Source organism: Bubalus kerabau, chromosome 13 (assembly GCF_029407905.1).
Source record: "Bubalus kerabau isolate K-KA32 ecotype Philippines breed swamp buffalo chromosome 13, PCC_UOA_SB_1v2, whole genome shotgun sequence".
In the NCBI taxonomy this organism is placed as follows: Eukaryota; Metazoa; Chordata; class Mammalia; order Artiodactyla; family Bovidae; genus Bubalus; species Bubalus kerabau.
This window is the reverse complement of record NC_073636.1, coordinates 28,322,879-28,343,291: the sequence shown is the minus strand read 5'-3', so window position 1 is coordinate 28,343,291 and position 20,413 is coordinate 28,322,879. Positions and strand designations below refer to the sequence as shown.

At 41.0% G+C, this 20,413-nt stretch overlaps 1 protein-coding gene across 1 annotated transcript; it reads left to right on the top strand.

Moving 5' to 3' along the window:
• The first annotated feature begins 1,205 nt into the window (after positions 1–1,205).
• Positions 1,206–19,755, top strand: PHYH (phytanoyl-CoA 2-hydroxylase). Its single transcript, XM_055543850.1, has 9 exons — positions 1,206–1,360; positions 5,286–5,344; positions 6,446–6,556; positions 7,201–7,369; positions 10,158–10,239; positions 11,925–12,106; positions 15,613–15,762; positions 17,406–17,537; positions 19,358–19,755. Exons 1-9 carry the CDS (start codon positions 1,286–1,288, stop codon positions 19,409–19,411), a joined length of 1,014 nt encoding a protein of 337 aa, XP_055399825.1. The 5' UTR covers positions 1,206–1,285; the 3' UTR covers positions 19,412–19,755.
• The last annotated feature ends 658 nt before the right edge of the window (positions 19,756–20,413 follow it).

The following is a 20,413-nucleotide window of genomic DNA, read 5'->3' as shown; positions in this document are numbered from 1 at the left end:
TCCAGTCCTGTGGCCACTGCTGAGTTATCCAAACTTGCTGGCATACTGAGAGCAGCACTTTCACAGCATCATCTTTTAGGATTTGAAATACCTCAACAGGAATTCCATCACCTCCACTAGCTTTGTTTGTAGTGATGCTTCCTAAGACCCACTTGACTTCGCATTCCAGTATGTCTGGCTCTAGGTGAGTGATCACATCATTGCGAGTATCTGGGTTGTGAAGATCTTTTTTGTATAGTTCTTCTGTGTACTCTTGCCACCTCTTCTGAACATCTTCTGCTTCTGTTAGGTCCATGCCAGTTCTGTCCTTTATTGTGCCCATCTTTCCCTTGATATCTTGAATTTTCTTGACGAGATCTCTAATCTTTCCCATTCTATTGTTTTCCTCTATTTCTTTGTATTGCTCACTGTGAAGGCTTTCTTATCTGTCCTTGCTATTCTTTGGAACCCTGCATTCAGAGTTCGGAAGGATCAGTCCTGTAGAATAAAGTAAGTGGAACGATGCAGTTAAGAATGTGAGTTCTGTTCTGGTTCTATTACTCCGGGGAGATTTGCCCCTGGGGATTAGTCTCCCGCTCGGTGTGACAGAGCTGGTCTTTGGACTCTCGTAAAAGCAATAAGGGCTTCCCTGATGGCTCAGCTGGTAAAGAATCCACCTGCAGTGTGGGAGACCTGGGTTTGAGCCCTGGGTTGGGAAGATCCCCTGGAGAAAAGAATGGCTACCCACTCCAGTATTCTGGCCTGGAGAATTCCATGGACTATATAGTCCATGAGGTTGCAGAGTTGGACATGACTAAGCGACTTTCATTTTAATATTTTATTTTGCCTTTTTTTTTTTTTTTCCTTTGCGACTTTCATTTTATAGACTTCCCTGGTGGCTCAGATGGTAAAGCGTCTGCCTGCAATGCAAGAGACCTGGGTTCGATCCCTGGGTGGGGAAGTTCCTCTGGAGAAGGAAATGGCAACCCACTCCAGTACTCTTGCCTGGAAAATCCCATGGACGGAGGAGCCTGGTAGGCTACAGTCCATGGGGTCGCAAAGAGTCACGACCGAGCGACTTCACTTCACTTCAAAAGCGATAAGCTCTAGCAGGAAACACCCTCGCCCGGAGGCCCAGGGGGCGAATCTGCGCGCAGCGCCTTGGCCAACTCGGGAGGCGGTGCTACCCTAGCCCCGCCTCCTCGTCGAGTCACGTCCGCTCCAAGCCCCTCCCTCTAAGAGAAGGCGGGGCCCCCCAACTGAGTTAAGTGCCTGGAGGCTAGGCGCCGGGTACTGCCCACCGGCCATGGACCGAAACCGAGCTTCCGCGCGCTTGAGTGTCTTGCTGCGACACCTCGGTTGCCGCTCGGCCGGGACCATTGTATCCTTTGGGTTCGCGAGGTTTGAGCGTGAAGGGTGGTGGCTTTCAGGGCGCATTGCATAACCTCCCCGCTGTCTCTTTCTGGCTTCGCAGGCTCTGTCCTCGTTATGATCACATCTCTTTCGGGCGCTAGGGGTCCCCAAGGCCCAAGAGGGGACTTTTCCGCCCGGTGGGGCTGCGGCTGCTGGCTCCAGCTCCTGGAGTGGCGTCGTTGTAATCTTTCTGGCCCTCTGTTCCCGGCTTTGGGAAGGGAGGGTGCGAAGTCCAAGCAGAGCTTCTCTCTGCTGCCCTGTCACTTTGTGTACTTGACTGCATCTGATCGCCCGGCTGCCCAGAGACAGAGACGTAACCCGGGGCGTAGAGCCACCTGGAGGAGCCGAGGGGTCCTCTCGAGGTGGAGCTGCCCCCCAGCTCTTCCTTCTCCAGGCGAGCCAGGTGAAGCTTACACTGTTTCGTGGAGAAGGGCTGGATGTCCTGTGTCCGCTCCTGATCAGGCCTTCTGAAATGAATCCCAAGTCAATCTGTGTGCCACCGGTGTTGGATCCAGAGAGATGTCACTGTGTGCCTCAGAAATGAACTTGCTTTGCAGAATTGTTTTTGCGTGTTCAGTGATCTCATTCAGGGCGCACAGCACGGGCTGGGTTTCCCCGCCCCGCCAAGTGACCTGATAAGACTCTGCTCTGCTATATTTAGTTTCTGAAATTTCTCCTAAAACGATTATACTGTTTCTTTTACTTCCATTGTTGTTCTCCCAACTGTGTTCCAAGCCTTGACGTATTCGAATCGTTATAAATTTAAAATCTCCTGCACAAACTGGTAAAGGGAACCCAAGTGACTATGTAATCTCACTTTACAGGTGAGAAAGCATTTGAGGTTAGGAGAAATTAACTTTCCTGAGCAAGGTCATTTAATGGAACCAGTGGTTGTCAAAGCGTGGTCCCCAGAGCAGCAGCAGCGGGGCTACCTAGGTACTTGTTAGAAATGCAGGTACTCAGACTCCTCTTAGACCTGTGGCATCAAATGCCTGGGAGTGTGACTAGCAGCCTGTTTTCACTTAGTGCGATGCTATTAATAGTTCAGTGTGAGAAGTGCCACTATATTGGGCCTGGATATAACTGGGAGTAGATTAAGGTTTCCAGGTCCAGTCTGTTATTACTTTTAAATTTTAATTGTGTTCTTTTTTTTTTTTGCCGGGGTGGGAGGAGGGAGGGCAAGCTAACAGCACGGAGGCTTTTAGTTCCCCCAGCAGGGATCGAACCCATCTGTGCCTGCTGCAGTGGAAGCACAGAGTCCTAACCACTGGACCGACAGAAAATTTCCTAAAATTTAACATCTGATCTCACTGGACTTGGTTATAATAGTGTCGAGGTCAGAGCTTGTTTTTTTTTTTTTTTTTTGTCTCTGTTTCCTAGAACAGCACTGTCGAATACAAGCTCCCTGTGAGAGTGGAAAAATGTTCTTTGCCGGTAGGGTTCAATGTGGCAGCCACATGTGGCTATGAGCGCTTGAAATGTGACAGTGCAGTTAAGGAACTGAAGTTTTCATTTAAATTCATTTCAATTTACATAGCCAGAAGTGGTGAACGTCTCTGCCTAAATTCACTAAATTTTCAGTGAATATAAGTGTGGTTTAGGCTTAAAGAAACTACTAGAAATTATGTGACAATTTCCTCCCAACCTTAATTATTCCTTTAAGAAATAAGGAATAATTTTTGAAGTAACAGTGCAGTGTTTAAATGCAGATAAACACAAAGAAGAAAATCTATATAACCCATAATTCCACTTCTCACAGATTATTATTTGTAAACACTTTGGTCTGTTTCTTTTCTATATATTTACATAATTGCATAATAACATGTTCAGGACCATGCTATACTGTACAGATTTTTGCATCCATTTTTTTCCAGGTTTACTAGCTTTGTATAGTAAACATAGTAAATGATTATTAGCTTTGTAAACATTTTCACAGACTAAGAAAATTCTCCAAGAACAACAATAACAAAAATAAAAACCATAATGCAGGAGTGGGAGAGAGGAGAAAAGGATTGGAAGGCTAATGTCTGGACTGTCCTGGCAGCTTCATTTTGTTGAGAACATCTGACAAAGAGGTTAACTCTCTCCCTCAGGGAAAACAGACAGTAGCTAGTAATTCTGACTCTTGGCCCCCCTCTCCACCTTTTTCCACATTGGAGGCTTGTGGGATCTTAGTTTCCTGACCGGGGCCTTAACCCAGGTGCTGGGCAGCGAAAGGCCCGGGTCCTAACCACTGGACTGCCAGGGAATTCCCATCTTCTTGACTATTATATTGTCCCCACTTAGATACAGACATCATTCAAAAAGGATAACATGTTTATGTGAAGTGTCATTCAGAACGTAGCTCTGTCAGCTAAAGAAACAATGAAAAAAATGACCAAAACAAATGAGATCCTAAGTGAATCATCTGGTGATGACTGGATAGAAAACTAGAAGGAACTTTTAGACGTTTTAAGATATTTAAAAATGATTCTCTACTATGTGGATTTTATTTTTCTTGGAGTCATTGTTTATTTTATGAACTTTTTTTTTCTTTTGAGAAACCGCAGGTAATTCGGAGGCCTGTGAAAGGCTGTATGCTGCAGATCTTAAACTGAAGGCAACTAGCAATGGCACCCCACTCCAGTACTCGTGCCTGGAAAATCCCACAGACAGAGGAGCCTGGTGGGCTGCAGCCCATGGGGTCGCAAAGAGTCAGACGCGACTGAGCGACTTCACTTTCACTTTTCACTTTCATGCATTGGAGAAGGAAATGACAACCCACTCCAGTGTTCTTGCCTGGAGAATCCCAGGGATGGGGGAGCCTGGTGGGCTGCTGTCTATAGGGTCGCACAGAGTCCGACACAACTGAAGTGACTTAGCAGCAGCAGCAGCAGCAGTGTTTCTTTAGCCCCTTCATTCTCCAAGTATTTTCCAGCCTCAATACAACTGAAAGATGCAACTCAGTTCTATCAGAATGATTTTAAAAACTTTTTATTTTATATTGGAGTCTGTGGATTAACAATTTTGATAGTCTCAGGTAGACCAGCAGAGGGACTCAGCAATACATATACATGTATCCGTTCTCCCACAAACTCCCTCCCATCCAGGCTGCCACATAACATTGAATAGAGTTCCCTGTGCTATACAGTAGGACTTTGTTGGTTATCCATTTTAAATATAGCAGTGTGGACGTGTCAATCCCAAGCCAGAGTGATTTTTAAACTGAGGGTAGCATCTTGAAGCTTGAACTCTAGTAGGGGTTTGAAAAAGTTCTCTGGGTGAATCTGACACCCGTCACACCCACTTCTTCTGAGAAACAGTGCTTTACAGAGGGGCACTCCCCTAAACTGATGAGTGCTTATTCTTGAGTCAGAGTTGGCAAAAACTTTTTATAAAGATGTTCTTTTTTTTTTTTAATGACCAGCCTAACTGTTTCTAATATTTTGGACTAACTCCCACTAAGAGAAAAACTTCTTTTGAATAGAACATGATTCTCCTTATTTATAGAATAGAATAGAATAAAAAATTTCCATTTTTATTCACTCAGTGTTTGGTGGAAGGAATATCCAGGGGGAATAAAATAGATGGAAAGTATGAATACAATGTTGGTCAAGTCTCAGCTCAGCTGTTTTCTGCTGGGTGACCTTGGACCAGTTACTGAACCCTGACCCCAGCCAAGGGTTTCTGCTCTGTGCAGTTGGCATAATAAAGCTCTTGGCTTCCAGGCACCTCCTTAGGCTGTTGTGAAATGAGACGATCTAAGCAATAGTGCATTGGAGTGTTGGTGTGTAGCCAGTGTGCCTGATGACTGTGTAGGGCTGGTCTTCGCTTATGAAAACCAATCCAGGGTGGGTTGATTCTAGAAGGGTGATGCCTGGACTTCACTTGATTTGCCTTAAATCACATCCTAGATAGCTCACCACACTTCGGGGGTTGGTTCTCTTGCCAATTTCCATCCTCAACAATTCCAGTAAGTAGATATAATTTTAATTCTTAGCCATACAATGTATATAAACTTTTTTTCCCAGTGATAACTCAGATATAAAATACATATTAACTGATAAGAATTCATTATACAAATCCTCTGAATCCAGGACTTGTTCTCATTAGAACAATTATGGAAATTTTTGAAGACACTTTCTATATGTATTTTAAAATTTAGAAAGAAGGGAAAACATCACAAAGTGCATAAGTTTATTTTATAAAATTCAGGCATGGTATATCTCATTTAAATTAGCCAGGTTTTTTTTTTTGGTCACTCTGGTATCTCAGCTAGCATCTTTGGTTTATCTTAAAGTCACCTTTGAAGTGGAAGACATTGATCTCCATGGAATATTCTCATAGAGTCACAGTTCCAAAACAGAGGAATAGACAGGGGGATTTGAGTTTGTGTGTGTGCTATACACTTATTTAGATTTTGTTACTTTGATTTCTTCCATAAATACATGAAGCAGACAATTAAAAACATAAAGTATATTGTTTGTTTCCTTTCTGAAAAACCATACATATTCATTACAGAATATATTTTAAAAATCATAAAATAGGGTGAATTTAAAAAATCATTCATAATGCCATTACATAAAGGCAATCACTGTGAAACATTTTTCTTTTGGCTTTATTTCTTTATAGTCTTCTTGTTTTAAACAAATAGTGTCTTGGTTTTACATCGCTGTCATCACATTTTAATTTAATAAGCACTGTCCTTGCTATTATATGTTCTTCATTTTTAATGTCAAGTCATATCCCATTGAAAGGATATAATATAACCAGTTAATTATTCTTCCATTTCTTGGTGACAGTAATTAACGTTTCGGATTTAAAACTGAAAATTTGTTCAGATTATTTCTTTAAAGTTCTAGAAATAAAAGTGCTGAGTGGAAGAGTACAAACATTTCTCAGGTTCTTGATAAATATTGTTAGGTTATGATTTTTATTTTTATTTTTTAATATAAATTTATTCATTTTACTTCGAGGCTAATTACTTTACAGTATTATATGGGTTTTGCCATACATTGACATGAAGGTTATCATTTTTAAACTGGACTTATCTGAGATTTTTCTTTTCCTTTAGGTATACCCGGGAGAATAATGTTCTAAGCCTAGAACAGAGAAAATTTTATGAAGAAAATGGATTTCTTGTCATTAAAAATTTGGTGTCTGAGGCTGATATTCAACGCTTTAGGTACAGTAACACTCTTTGATATATAATAGGAATGTGTATTCTGTGTGTGCAATGGGACTATGAGTAGGATTACATTGTGTGTGTTCAGATATTTTTCAGGGATCGGGTTTGTTAGGAACTGGCTTGTTAGAACCTAGGTTCAAGCCAGAGTGGCTTTAATCTCAGATTCTTCAGTTAATGTTGTAGATATAGGGCAGTTTCCTTAACTTTTCCATGCCTGTTTCTATATCTGCAGAATGGGGAAAATAACAGTACTTATGCGCTAGAGTGGTTTTAGGACTAAACAGGTAAAGTAGAGACAGAGTTCGTTGAACAGGGCCTACCCAGTGCATGGTGATGCTAGGGAGGTGTTTCCTCTTTTGTTCTGATGAAACCAAATCACAAGTATTTCCCCACTGGTCCACTAAGCTACGGACTATTCAAATTCTGGTAGCGAATTTCAACTCCACAGTTAGGAGGCAGGCACTTCTGAGTTGGCCATTTTCTCCTTCCTGTCATCAGAACTGTTTGACTTGGGGCTTGAGGACCATTTAGTGCAGAGAAACGACTCCCAGCTCTTTGAGTCTTTCCACAGAACAAGTGGAAGGCCAGGCAGGTGCTTAGCGCCTATGGTACTGACATCATTTACCAATTGAATTTTCTAGGAATGAGTTTGAAAGAATCTGCAGAAAGGAGGTGAAACCATTGGGATTGTCGGTGATGAGAGATGTCACCATTGCAAAATCAGAATATGTGCCAAGTGAGAAAGTGGTTTCCAAGGTCCAGGATTTCCAAGAAGATGAGGAACTCTTCAGATACTGCACCCTCCCTGAGGTTCAAGACCTTCCTGTGCTTTGTTTCTCTTTAAGCTAATAGCCCATCTGCATGTATGCCTCTGAAATCTTCGTAACTTTTTTGTTTCCATTTTATCTTGCTCTTTTATAGGGGCCTTCTCAGGTGGCGCTAGTGGTAAAGAATGCCCCTCCACTGCTGGAGACTTAAGAGACATGGGTTCGATCCCTGGTTTGAGGAGATCCCCTGGAGAAGGAAATGGCAAACCACTCCAGTATTCTTGCCTAGAGAAGCTCATGGACAGAGGAGCCTGGCAGGCTATAGTCCATGGGGTCGCAAAGGATTAGACTCTTGCCCTTTTCTATTGGGGCCCTATAGCAGTAGTTCTTAATCAGAGGTGGACATTTGCAAATGTCTGGAGACATGTTTGCTTGTCAGGCAGGAGGGGTGGTGGGTTTTAATGCGTAGAGATCCGGATCCCTGCCACTGGGTCCAGAGATGCTGGATAATAGCCTGTTGCAGCAAACAAAGAATGATGCAGCCCAAAATGTCAGTAGTGCCAAGACAGAAATCCTCATAATTTTGCTATTTTTGCTGGAGAAGAGCAGGAATTCTGTGGTAAACAGAGAGCCTTCTCACACTCCCTACAGGCATGTCCACAGGGATAAAATTGCTAAGGTTTACCTATTGCAGATCATTTTCAATTTGTTTTATGAATCTGGTCAGTAGAGGTGTCTGTTTTTAAATTTAAACTAGGTTTTTAAAAAATTATTCTTTAAAAGTAGTTCATAGTTATGAAAATATCTAGTGTGGAACGACATGAAGGGAAAAAGAAATTCTCGCACCCCCCTGCACCACTCACTGTTCAGTTTTACATATTCATCTAGAATCGTTTCAGGTATAATCAAGCATATTTGTATAACCCCACCTTTCGTGTAACAGGAAGCATCCTGGTTGTCACCTTGGTTTTTCCACTGGTAGTACATATGAGAGAGACATCTTTCCATTGGTATCTATGGATCTACTTTATACTTTGTAAACTATTGCATAGTAATGCCTTGTGTGAATGTATTACAGTTTAATTTTTAAAAGAGTTTATTATTTTTTTCTCATTTATTTATTTTTGCTGATGCTGTGTCTTTGTTACTGCACATGGGCTCCTCTCTAGTTGAGGTGCATGGGATTCTCATTTTGTTGGCTTTTCTTGCTGCGGCTCGCAGGCTCCAGAGCTGGAGCTCGGCAGTTGTGGTGTGTGGGCTTAGGTGCTCCTTGTGTGTGGAATCTTCCTGGAGCAGAGATCAAATCCATGTCCCCTGCACTGGCAATGGGGTTCTTATCCACTGTAGCATAAGGAAGTCCTGTACTATGGTTTCTGACCAGTCATTTAGAATGGTTTAAAAGGACACTTTGCACAACATACTTATTAGAACTTATACCCCAAGTGCTGTTAGAAAGTCTGATTCTCGAAGACTGCACAGCTGAGGCAACTGGGAGGTCCAGCCTCTTGATTTGGGGATGAGAAGGGAAGTGGCCTCTCTGAACCACACATTCTTCCCAACCTCATGTCCTGTTTTGGAAATGAAAATTGTGTGGGTGAATCATGATAAAAGCTGGAAATTATAGGCAGCATGTGGTAGAATGTCTGTCAGGATGTTCCTACTTCTGTAACCTGCAAACCATGTGTCTGGTGGTTCATGCAATGATTTTTTAGGAGGTAGGTATTCTTCTAATAGCTAGGTGTTTATTTTAATATGTATTGGAAAAATGAACCAGCACCTCAAACCCATGATTTGAAGAATTTTATTAATCAGGATAAGACTAAGATAAGACATAGGGAGAATATCTGCTAAATATATTGGGAAGTTCTGCAAAACAGGACAGAAAATCTGAGGATGGCTCTTGAACGATGACCATTTAGAAAATCGCAGCCTAGGAGAGATAAATTGGAAGATTGGGATTGACACATACACGCACTGTATATAAAACAGACAACTAATAATGATTACTGTATAGCACAGGGAACTGTACTCAATACTCAGTAATGGCCTATATGGGAAAAGAATCTTAGTGTATATATGTATAACACTTTCATTTCACTATACACCTGAAACTAACACAACATTATAATTCAACTATACCCCAATCAAAATTAAAAAAAGAAATGAAAAGAACAGCCCTTTTGCCATTTTTTGAATACCCCCCCAGAATGACAAAAACAAACTTTTTATTAAAAAAACAAGCATTAGGCCAGACTCCTGGGATTTTTGTAACATTTCAAGTGTTTTATACTCAAATTGACTACATTCCTTATACAGAAGAGATCATATAATTGAAAGCCGTAGAATGTGCTTCACTTTTTGTAGTCAGACAGAATTAGAGATTGAATATGGATATGAATTTGAGCGAACACCGAGAGACAGTGGAGGACAGGGAAGCCTGGTGTGCTGCAGTCTATGGGGTCGTAAAGAGTCAGACATGACTTTGTGACTCAACAACATCATTGTCTTTTTCATTCAACTGGCCCTGCCATTTTGGGCATCATTTTCATAGGAGGTCTTATTCCTGCCCTTCGTAGCTGGTGTCTCAGAGAAACTCATGACTCTGTTGTAGAAGAAGCACTTAGATTTTCAGCTGGTTCTAAGAAGCCTGTTTCAGAGTGTTTCTGATGATTTGCAGTTGCTCTCTTTTGCGTGGTTTGTTTGCAAGGTTGTGGAATATTGATTGATTGATTTAAATGACTGCCAATGGGGTTCTAGTATAGATAGATGTACTTTGTGCCACATACTTGTGCATCTGATTTCCCATGAACTTTTCCCTCCTTTTTCCTTAGATTCTGAAATATGTGGAGTGCTTCACTGGACCCAATATTATGGCCATGCATACAATGCTGATAAACAAACCTCCAGATTCTGGTAAAGAGCTCTTATTGGTAAAGGAAAAGCAAAAGCAAACAAATGAAAAAGAAAGTGTTTAATTAAATTACATAAGATTGATGTACTAATTAATAGCAAAGTGCACAACTGCTTAATTTTTGCATAAATGAATATATATACTTTAAGTCTCAAAGTAGCTTACATCATAACAACACTGAAGTATAATAGCGATGTTGATGTTAACTAGGGTTATTGCTGGGACTGTAGACAAGTGGCTTCTGAAAGATGCAGTTTAATAAAACACAACTGTCTCTCTACCCCACAGACTCCTGATATTCAGCATCTCTAAGCTTTGTTACCCACTCTCACCCATGCATGAGGGTGTGGACTTTGGCTTCCTGATCTGAAGACAGTATTATTACTAACAAATTTAAAACTGAACTTATATATCAAATACCATAGCTATTCTTAAAATTTTCTGTGCTTGGTAAAATGTAGCTTCTAAGCCCTCCCTCCTAGAGAGACTGATTCAGAAAATAGAAATTAGGAACCTGCGTTTTATTAACCATATTCAGAGATGCTAATGCAGATGGCTCTTGGGCCACACTGAGAAATTCAGCTGTATCAGTGGTAGGAAATCAGCCATTAGAGATCTTTAATCCGTGTCTACTCTATCTCTGTCCTGATGGCCAAGAGAGGTTTATGTGCTAAGCCTACATACAGGCTTAGCCTAACATCAGCAGGCCTTTCCCTCCCCTGGGTGTCCTGCCTGGAGAAATCCTCTGGCCTGGGGGAACCACATTCAGAAGGCAATTCTAGGGGAGAATGTGAATGTGGGTGTAGTATCTCTGATTCTCCACAGTGATTGCAGAACCAAATGGTTCTAGTTTGGTGCTGAAACCTCTGAGAGTCCTTCTATTTATATATTTAGTTAATTAAAGAATACTTTTTTAATATCAGCCACTTAGAAGTTTATCAGAAGGCCTCAGATTGACCACTCTAATTAGTCAACCTTTTTGGGGAATACTCTCCAATATGTTGGCCACCTGATGGGAAGAACTGACTCATTAGAAAAGACCCTGATGCTGGGAAACACTGAAGGCAGGAAGAGAAGGGGACAACAGAGAAAGAGATGGTTGAATGGGATCACCAACTCAATGGCATGAGTTTGACCAAGCTCTGGGAATTGGTGATGGATAGGGAAGCCTGGTGTGCTGCAGTCCATGGGGCCCCAAAGAGTCAGACTCAACTGAGTGACTGAGCTGACTTGGAGAATGCTAAGCTCTGTGCCCAAACCAGAGTTAGGGAGGAATAAAGCACAGTGGAGATGATGACATATGCACAGATTTCTTGAAAACAGTGTAAGTAGTTCTCGGTTACCAGAAACCCAGAAAGAATCACAGGATCCAGAGGCATTGTGCTGATTCAGTCTTCTAATTTGGAGAAGGCAATGGCACCCCACTCTAGTACTCTTGCCTGGAAAATCCCATGGATGGAGGAGCCTGGTAGGCTTCCTTCTATGGGGTCGCACAGAGTCTTACTCGACTAAGCTACTTAGCAGCAGCAGCAGTCTTCTAATTTGGTGCTCATCTGTAGAGGTGGTTTTCTTCAGCATTGTCTCATCTGTTTGGCTTTTGCAAGGATAGTTCATAGTTCTGGCTTTTCAGGCAGAGGAGAATTCTGGGACTTGAGTTTATTTATTTTAACAACAGATTCTGTTTCAGGCAAGAAGACATCCCGTCATCCCTTGCACCAGGATCTGCACTATTTCCCCTTCAGGCCCAGCAATAGCATCGTTTGTGCCTGGACAGCCATGGAGCACATTGATCGGAACAATGGCTGTCTGGTTGTGCTCCCAGGGACACACAAAGGCCCCTTGCAACCCCATGATTATCCCCAGTGGGAGGTAAGTCTGCTAGATGGCTGAGTCTTGATCAGAACCTTTTGTTGTTTTGATTTCACATCAGTATATGTAAGGAGCTTTGCCAATAAGATGACATTTCCTTTCTTAGCAAAACATTATTCTAGGATTTCGAATGAGCAGGGAAAATTCCAGGATGGCTGATCAAATGATCACCTTTATTCTTTCAACAAGTACTTGAAGGCCAACCAAAGTGGTGGACTTTGGTAATGCTATAAAAGATCTGAGATTATAAAGCCTAACTGCAGAGGTCAGACACAAACACAGTAACACCAGATGTGTGTGCCAAGTGAGTTGTACACACTGACTGGTAGTTCTCTCAGTAAAGAAGAGGGATCATCTGCTTCCACCTGAAGAGAGCAGCAGAGAGAGGCTCTGGGGAGGACTGAGCAGTATTCCATTATGAGGCTGTTCCATGGTTTATCAATTCAGCTGGTGATGCTGGAGGACTGTTCAGTGCTTTGGGGCCCATGGGTGAGGAGATCAAATCATTTCTTCCGGAATGATAACCCTGTGGTCTGGCACAGAATGTATTGCAGGAATAGGAGTCCAGAGACAGAGAAACTGGAGAGGACTCCCATGGCATTTTAGACGTAAGGCAATAGGTCTCAGAATCCCGTAATAATGATCAAGGTGGGAAGAGCCGTGTCCATTTTGTTAAGGCAGAAAGAGTACACAAGGTTCTGTGAGATGTAAAGAATATGGCTTTCAGGACTTCAGTGTCAACTAGTTAGAATTCTTGAACTGAGGATTAGTGCTAGGTGAAAATACCTTGAGTCTAGATTTTGCTATAAAATCTGAAATTCTTCAGTTAAGTTGTGGTTTAGGAAAGGTGGGTACAAACAATAGAAGTGGGCTCTCACAGTCAGAATGGCTGCAATCCAAAAGTCTACAAGCAATAAATGCTGGAGAGGGTGTGGAGAAAAGGGAACCCTCTTACACTGTTGGTGGGAATGCAAACTAGTACAGCCACTATGGAGAACAGTGTGGAGATGCCTTAAAAAACTGGAAATAGAACTGCCTTATGATCCAGCAATCCCACTGCTGGGTATACACACTGAGGAAACCAGAATTGAAAGAGACATGTGTACCCCAATGTTCATCGCAGCACTGTTTATAATAGCCAGGACATGGAAGCAACCTAGATGTCCATCAGCAGATGAATGGGTAAGAAAGCTGTGGTACATATACACAATGGAGTATTACTCAGTCATTAAAAAGAATACATTTGAATCAGTTCTAATGAGGTGGATGAAACTGGAGCCGATTATACAGAGTGAAGTAAGCCAGAAAGAAAAACACCAATACAGTATACTAACACATATATATGGAATTTAGAAAGATGGTAACAAAAACCCTGTATATGAGACAGCAAAAGAGACACTGATGTATAGAACAGTCTTTTGGACTTGTGGGAGAGGGAGAGAGTGGGATGATTTGGGAGAATGGCATTGAAATACATATAATATCATATATGAAACGAGTCTCCAGTCCATGTTCGATGCATGATACTGGATGCTTGGGGCTGGTGCACTGGGACGACCCAGAGGGATGGAATGGGGAGGGAGGAGGGAGGAGGGTTCGGGATGGGGAACACATGTATACCTGTGGCGGATTCATGTTGATGTATGGCAAAACCAATACAATATTGTAAAGTTTAAAAATAAAATGTAAAAAAGAAGAAGAAAAAAAAAGAAATATAAATTTAAATTTAAAAAAAAAAAAAAAAAAAAGAAGACGTGGGCTCTCAGTGACTCAAGCTGAAGGGAGGGCCACTGGGACATGCAGAATCCATGGGCAGGCTGCCAGCTCTGGAGGGTGAGGAGGAAAGAGGAAGTCCTTCTTCAGTGGGAACAGTTGGGCTGCAGCACCTGGAGTGGCCAGATGTACCTTGACAATGTCCAGTCACTTCAGTCATCTGCTCAGATTCAAAGTAGCAGCAATGGGAGGTCAGACGAGCTTATCTTGCTCACCTTCCACATTGGGCAGAAGGCAAAGACTCAACACAGTGCAGTAGAGAAGTAGTCATTCCCAAAAGGAATTTGGAGTTGGAATATTCTTAGGAAAGGAAATGGGATGCTGTCCTCCAAAGATCCATAAAAGATTGCAAACATTGTTACTTCTCATTTCAGTTTGTTTCATAAAGATATAACTATTATCTAATGCAATAACTAACCTTGAAAATATTTTAAAAATAGTAGAAAATAGCTTGAAAACAAACAATGATTTTTGTTTTTTTCTTTTTGTGCAGTGATTGACTTGGAAAAACAGGGATTTGAAAATATTTTAAAAGCTACCGTTTTAATTTACTCTTCTTTCTTTTTTTTTTTTTTTTTTTTAAATTTTATTTTATTTTTAAACTTAACATAACTGTATTAGATTTGCCAAATATCAAAATGAATCCGCCACAGGTATACATGTGTTCCCCATCCTGAACCCTCCTCCCTCCTCCCTCCCCATTCCATCCCTCTGGGTCGTCCCAGTGCACCAGCCCCAAGCATCCAGTATCATGCATCGAACATGGACTGGAGACTCGTTTCATATATGATATTATATGTATTTCAATGCCATTCTCCCAAATCATCCCACTCTCTCCCTCTCCCACAAGTCCAAAAGACTGTTCTATACATCAGTGTCTCTTTTGCTGTCTCATATACAGGGTTATTGTTACCATCTTTCTAAATTCCATATATATGTGTTAGTATACTGTATTGGTGTTTTTCTTTCTGGCTTACTTCACTCTGTATAATCGGCTCCAGTTTCATCCACCTCATTAGAACTGATTCAAATGTATTCTTTTTAATGACTGAGTAATACTCCATTGTGTATATGTACCACAGCTTTCTTACCCATTCATCTGCTGATGGACATCTAGGTTGCTTCCATGTCCTGGCTATTATAAACAGTGCTGCGATGAACATTGGGGTACACGTGTCTCTTTCAATTCTGGTTTCCTCAGTGTGTATACCCAGCAGTGGGATTGCTGGATCATAAGGCAGTTCTATTTACTCTGGATGTGACCTACATGGTTTCTGGGCTGAGAAAGACTGAGAATTTTCTCTCTGCGAGTTGGGAGAATAGTTAGCTTCTCAGAGATACTTCTGAGTAATAGAGTAGTGATTGATACAAGTTCCAGGTGAGGAGAAGAGCATGCTGGGGAAGAATGAGCATGGGTTCACCAGGAAAGGTGGTCTCCTGTATTCCCACAAAATGCAAAGCTGATCTGGGTCTTCAGTTATCATTCAGTAATGAACCATAGGTAGAAATTCCAAATTTTTCATCAGGTCTAAAAAATTCACAATTCACACATGGCTTTCTAAAAGCAGTCAACTGAGAAAGTTTGGTATACATAAGTTTTTTTAAAATCGAATTTATTTATCTCTTTCTCTTCAAAGAACTTAGAGAAGCTTTGTTTTCCGTGATAAGTCATTGATGAGAGTTTTGATTCTTGGCTTCTTCACTTTTGGACTTGGCTTCTCTCGTGTTTTTAGGGAGGAGTCAACATCATGTTCCACGGGATCAAGGACTATGACAAAAACAACGCCCGGGTGCACTTGGTGATGGAGAAGGGAGACACCGTCTTCTTTCACCCTTTGCTCATCCATGGATCTGGTCGGAACAAAAGTCAAGGATTCCGGAAGGTACACATTCACATCACAGCACTGTTTGAAGATGAATGCATGAGGAAGAAAAGTATCCCGATACATGAAAAGTTAAAGGATTTGTAGCTTTTAACTCAGCTGCCCTTTAGTCTGGTGTATTTACTAGGAAATATATTTGTCTCCCTCGTGCTTTGTTGCTGACAGCAGTAAGAAGCCAGATGACCTTAGGATGCCATCACTAGTGAACATTCATGGAATTTCTCCAGACAGAGAGCGTAGTTACTTGGCAACTGATAGCATGTTTTCAGAGGAAAAGATAAAAGCAGACATACATACCAAATAATAACATTTGGAATGTATACAGCTCATATAAGGGGAACGTCTGTAATATTATTGCTATTGGTTAAAATATTATTGATTGGAAAGGAATGTGTGAATTTCCCACCCTAAATCAGATATGGCCATGTTTTTCACTCCTTAGCCTCAGAGTGTTTTCAGGTTTATAAGATCAGTGCTTACATTAAAAACTGACAGAATTTCTCATAAGAGCCCAGATTTCTTGCTTCTCTAAAATTTAGCAGATCTGATGATATGCTGGGCTCACATTTCCCTAGGATGACATGGCTGTTGATACTAAATATTAGTGTCTTCTTTGGGGCTGAGTGAAGCTTTCCAGTTTATCACAACAGCTCTCTGTTTCCCTGTGGCTGAGGGTTAGTTGTCAGATTTCATCCTCCATTCATTCAGATATCCACCAGGCTCAACAGGATTGAGATGAGCATGAGGCAAGAAGGCAGTTCCCTCAGAGGCTCAAAAAACTCAGTATCCAGTTAAATAATATCTTAATGCCAGTTAAAAGAAATAAAAATTAATGCCAAAAAGTCCATGGTAAGCACAATACCAAAATTTTAAAAAAAGATCAGACCCTCTAATACCATGATACCCAGAACTGTGCAAAAGGAAGATACAGGCACTACACTGGAAATAGTGTATTTTAATATACTAACTTGATGGTTTTTCAATATTTTTGACTGCTTTACAGTTTGGGAAAATATTAACCATTGAAAAATGCATAAAAGCATACCAGTAGGAGTGTACATTTCCTCTCTTTTGCCTCAGGCTCCAATATGGTGCAGAATAGTACTAGGGTTTCCATGAGAAATAAATTTTGTGACTCAACTGCCTAGAAATCTGTAAGAAGTAGGAAGATCTTCTGATGGGTGCAGTCACCCTAAGAGAACTAACTTGTGGCAAGGAAGGTGAGTTTCAACTATCACCTTGCAAGTTAGATCTGTTTATAAGTCCTTCGAGACTGGGGAGAACCAAGTAACTTCCATCTTACTTTCAAAAGGAAACAAGATGAGTATTTTATGTGAATGCTATCAGACTGGAACTGTGCTTTAGATTGGAGAGGGGGGGGTGTCTGTGTATTATTTTCTGTTGCCAGGTCTTTTCAGTTTTTCTTGCTCCATCATCTGTGGCCATTGAAATACCAACTCATTACACCCTCCACTAAATTCTGTAGCTGAGAAGGTGATGAGAAACCCTGCAATACATTCCTTAGTAGGACTTGGCAGTATCCTTCATTTGAAAAATCAAATGCTGAAAAGTTAAAGATTTCTTCCTTACATAATTCTGTCCCCTGCCCCGCATATACTTTTGGATCATAATAATTTCCACAGGCAATTTCCTGCCATTTTGCGGATGCCAACTGTCACTACATAGATGTGGAGGGCACCAGTCAAGAAAACATTGAAAAGGAAGTTGTCGATATGGTCAGGAAAAAGCATGGATTTAAAGATGTCACTCTGAAGGTATGTTTGTATGAAAAGACAAAGTAAAGATCTCAGTTTCTTCTTTAGATGCTTAATAGTGTCATACCTGATTCATTTTGAAGGTATAAAGTGTGTAGGTTTACAGCTCCTTTTGGAAACATTGCTGAGACCTTCTAGGAACGACAGAGGGTTTTGTTTGTACTACTTGCTTCCCCAGTGTGGGGGACCTGGTTTCTGTAAGTCTTCGGGCAGGCCATCGTGTTCCAGAACAGACAGGTAGGAGAGGAAATAGCAGATTCAGAGATGAGGAAATGGAAGACAAAGCAACTTTCTGAACTCATAGTTGTAAATGGTTTGGGCTGTCAATCATAGGCCTCCTTTATTTGTAAAGAAAGCAATTCTCAAGCGTTTGTTTGGGTCAGTTTGCACTGGGATTTTAAGGAGAGCCTGCATGTAGAGATGGGAGATCACTGATGCTTTTCATAGTGGTGTTAAGACAGTATTTCATATGCCTGCCTAATTAATACACCTCACTGTAGATTATTTGTTGTTTTTTTTTTAACTTTTTACTTTGTATTAGGGTATGAAGCCAATTAACAACATTGTTATACTTAGATTGTTTGTTCTTTACTGGTGAACATTGCATGCTGTTGCTGATCAATAACTAATTATCAGTCAAGGCAACTAAATAAAGTTAGTTTGTATTATAGGTGATTATATTTGGGGCTCTGAAGCAAGAAGCTGAACTTATTAGATAATTATAAATGCATCATCTATTTCGGGGTGACATGACCCCCAAGTAGACTGAATGTAATGAAAACACAGAGCCTCCCGGTACTTTGAAGAGCCTTGCATGCCAACAACAGCCTTCTGAAAAAACTTCCCACCTCAAGAGTCTTCGTCCACCCTTGAGCCATTTTCTGTCTAGAATCTCTGAATGTATCCCCATATCTGAAGATGCTCTGGCCTCACATTTGCACCTCCTGGACAGTCTTGTCCTTCCTTTGTCCAGCAATTAAATGTCCTAGAAATGCAACCTATTTTGCCAGTTGGGTCTTCCATCCAACACCCTGAATTTTAAGGCAGGATAAAAAACATATATATTCTGTTTGAGGTCTGTCAGGGTTGTACTAATCAATCAGTTCCTCTATTTCTTTTCCTGACTGTCTCAGCTATAGTTTATGGACTTTACTTAGAAGAACAACACTAACTCTGCTCTAGAGTTCTTTGCAGGCACAAAAGCATGTCGCTGTCCCTTTTCTTTACCAAAACTCAATGGAGCAGTCGAGATAGCTCCACACTCTTCATGAGAAAATGAAGAGTTCAAGAGAATGGCCTCAGTTACTTAAGTGACTGAGATTTCAGAGGAGGTCCAATTCCAAAATTATTCTTCTAGCATACTTGCTGTTTGCAGAAAAATAAGCAAAATGTTTGAATTGTCTTATTAGGAACAAAGAAGAAAAAAACCAATCCAGTAGCATAGGACATCATTTTCAGGAGCAGATCACTCAGAATGGGGCAGGCAAACATCACCAAGGACAGCAGGAGCTTACGTATTAAACAGTTTTGTGACCAAACATAACAGCAGGTCCCAACACCTCTAATCAACACAAGTGCCAAGCAAAGCATAATGACAGTGTGAGGACTCACTGTCTTGGCTTATGAAACATGATTTTAGATATTCCTGAGTAAATTAATTGGAGTCTCAGAATGTGGTTTTTATTTACTACCTTATGACTATTGTGGAGGGCTGTCTTTTCCCCCCATTTAATAATGAGTAGATGCCAGAAATCTTTGTCTTATGGTGAATAGGTAAATCCAAGTTCCCAGAAACTCATTGTGTTTGGTATTATTTGCAGGATGTTTGGACATTTCGAGGGCGTGTTGTGAAAGGAGAAAGAATCAACCTTTGAAATAGCCCTTCGCTCAAACTCTTGTCAAGAAAATCAAGGTGGAACAAGATGTCAGAGAAAAATCTTTTCTCAATGAGATGATGTAATCGTTTCTATCCATGTTAACAAAATTCAAGTGCATGGATGCAGTACTTAATTGCATATGGGTAATAATGCAGTGTGGTGGGATGCCTTTAATGGATATAAAATAGTAAAAGTGAAAATTACTGTTTTAAGGAAAACTTGGGGTTGCAACTAACAAGGTGATGGATAAAGAAGTGCGTTAGATCAGTTTCTTTCACTCAGTTAACGCTTTACCCAAGCAAGGTTTAATGCTCTGAAATAGAGAACCCACCATCTCCCAATTGTGTTGTGTGAGATCTCTTTGCAAATCTGGAACAATGAATATTAGAGATGCATTTAGTAAAGGGTCTAAGAAGGGCATCCGGTTGTAAAATAAGGGTGGAAACTCACATTCTGACACAGGATTCCTTCAATGGCCTCTCTAGGCCACCATGCTCCTTAAAAAAACTGACTGGATCTTTCCAAGTCTTTTTCTCTAAAGAAAGAAGACCAGGATAACTTTCTCTGTCAATTCATATTCAGCATGGCGGCTGAAAACATTCAGCATTTATGAATGAAACCTAATCTCTTTGAAGGTCCAGGAAAGCTTTTAAAATAGTTCTGGTTTGGATATCAAGTGGCATGTGCTACAGAGATTTAATTTAATAGAGCATTGTATTTCTCCACCAGCTGAGGGCAGCAAGGAGTCATAATTCTTCTTTTTATAAATTCTGGTTGAATCTTTAGTAAGAAAAACAGAATAAGGAAAAGGGTCCCTTTCTTTAAGCAAAGCATGCGTTTTCCTACATGTTGATTGCTGATTCTGTCAGTTTCTCTGTAAGGACACCCAGTTTAAGCTCAGGTCCAGATGGAAACTGGGGAAGACATGAGAATCCCTGACGTGCTCTCAGGACTTTGGAATAACTGGAAACAAAATGTATATGTGGAAACTCAGCATAA

Coding starts and splice junctions, on each gene's coding strand:
- PHYH (XM_055543850.1), top strand. CDS start 1,286: ATGGACCGAAACCGAGCTTCCGCGCGCTTGAGTGTCTTGCTGCGACAC. Junction 5,345..6,445: donor TTCCATCCTCAACAATTCCA/GTAAGTAGATAT, acceptor CTTTTCCTTTAG/GTATACCCGGGAGAATAATG. Junction 6,557..7,200: donor GCTGATATTCAACGCTTTAG/GTACAGTAACAC, acceptor TGAATTTTCTAG/GAATGAGTTTGAAAGAATCT.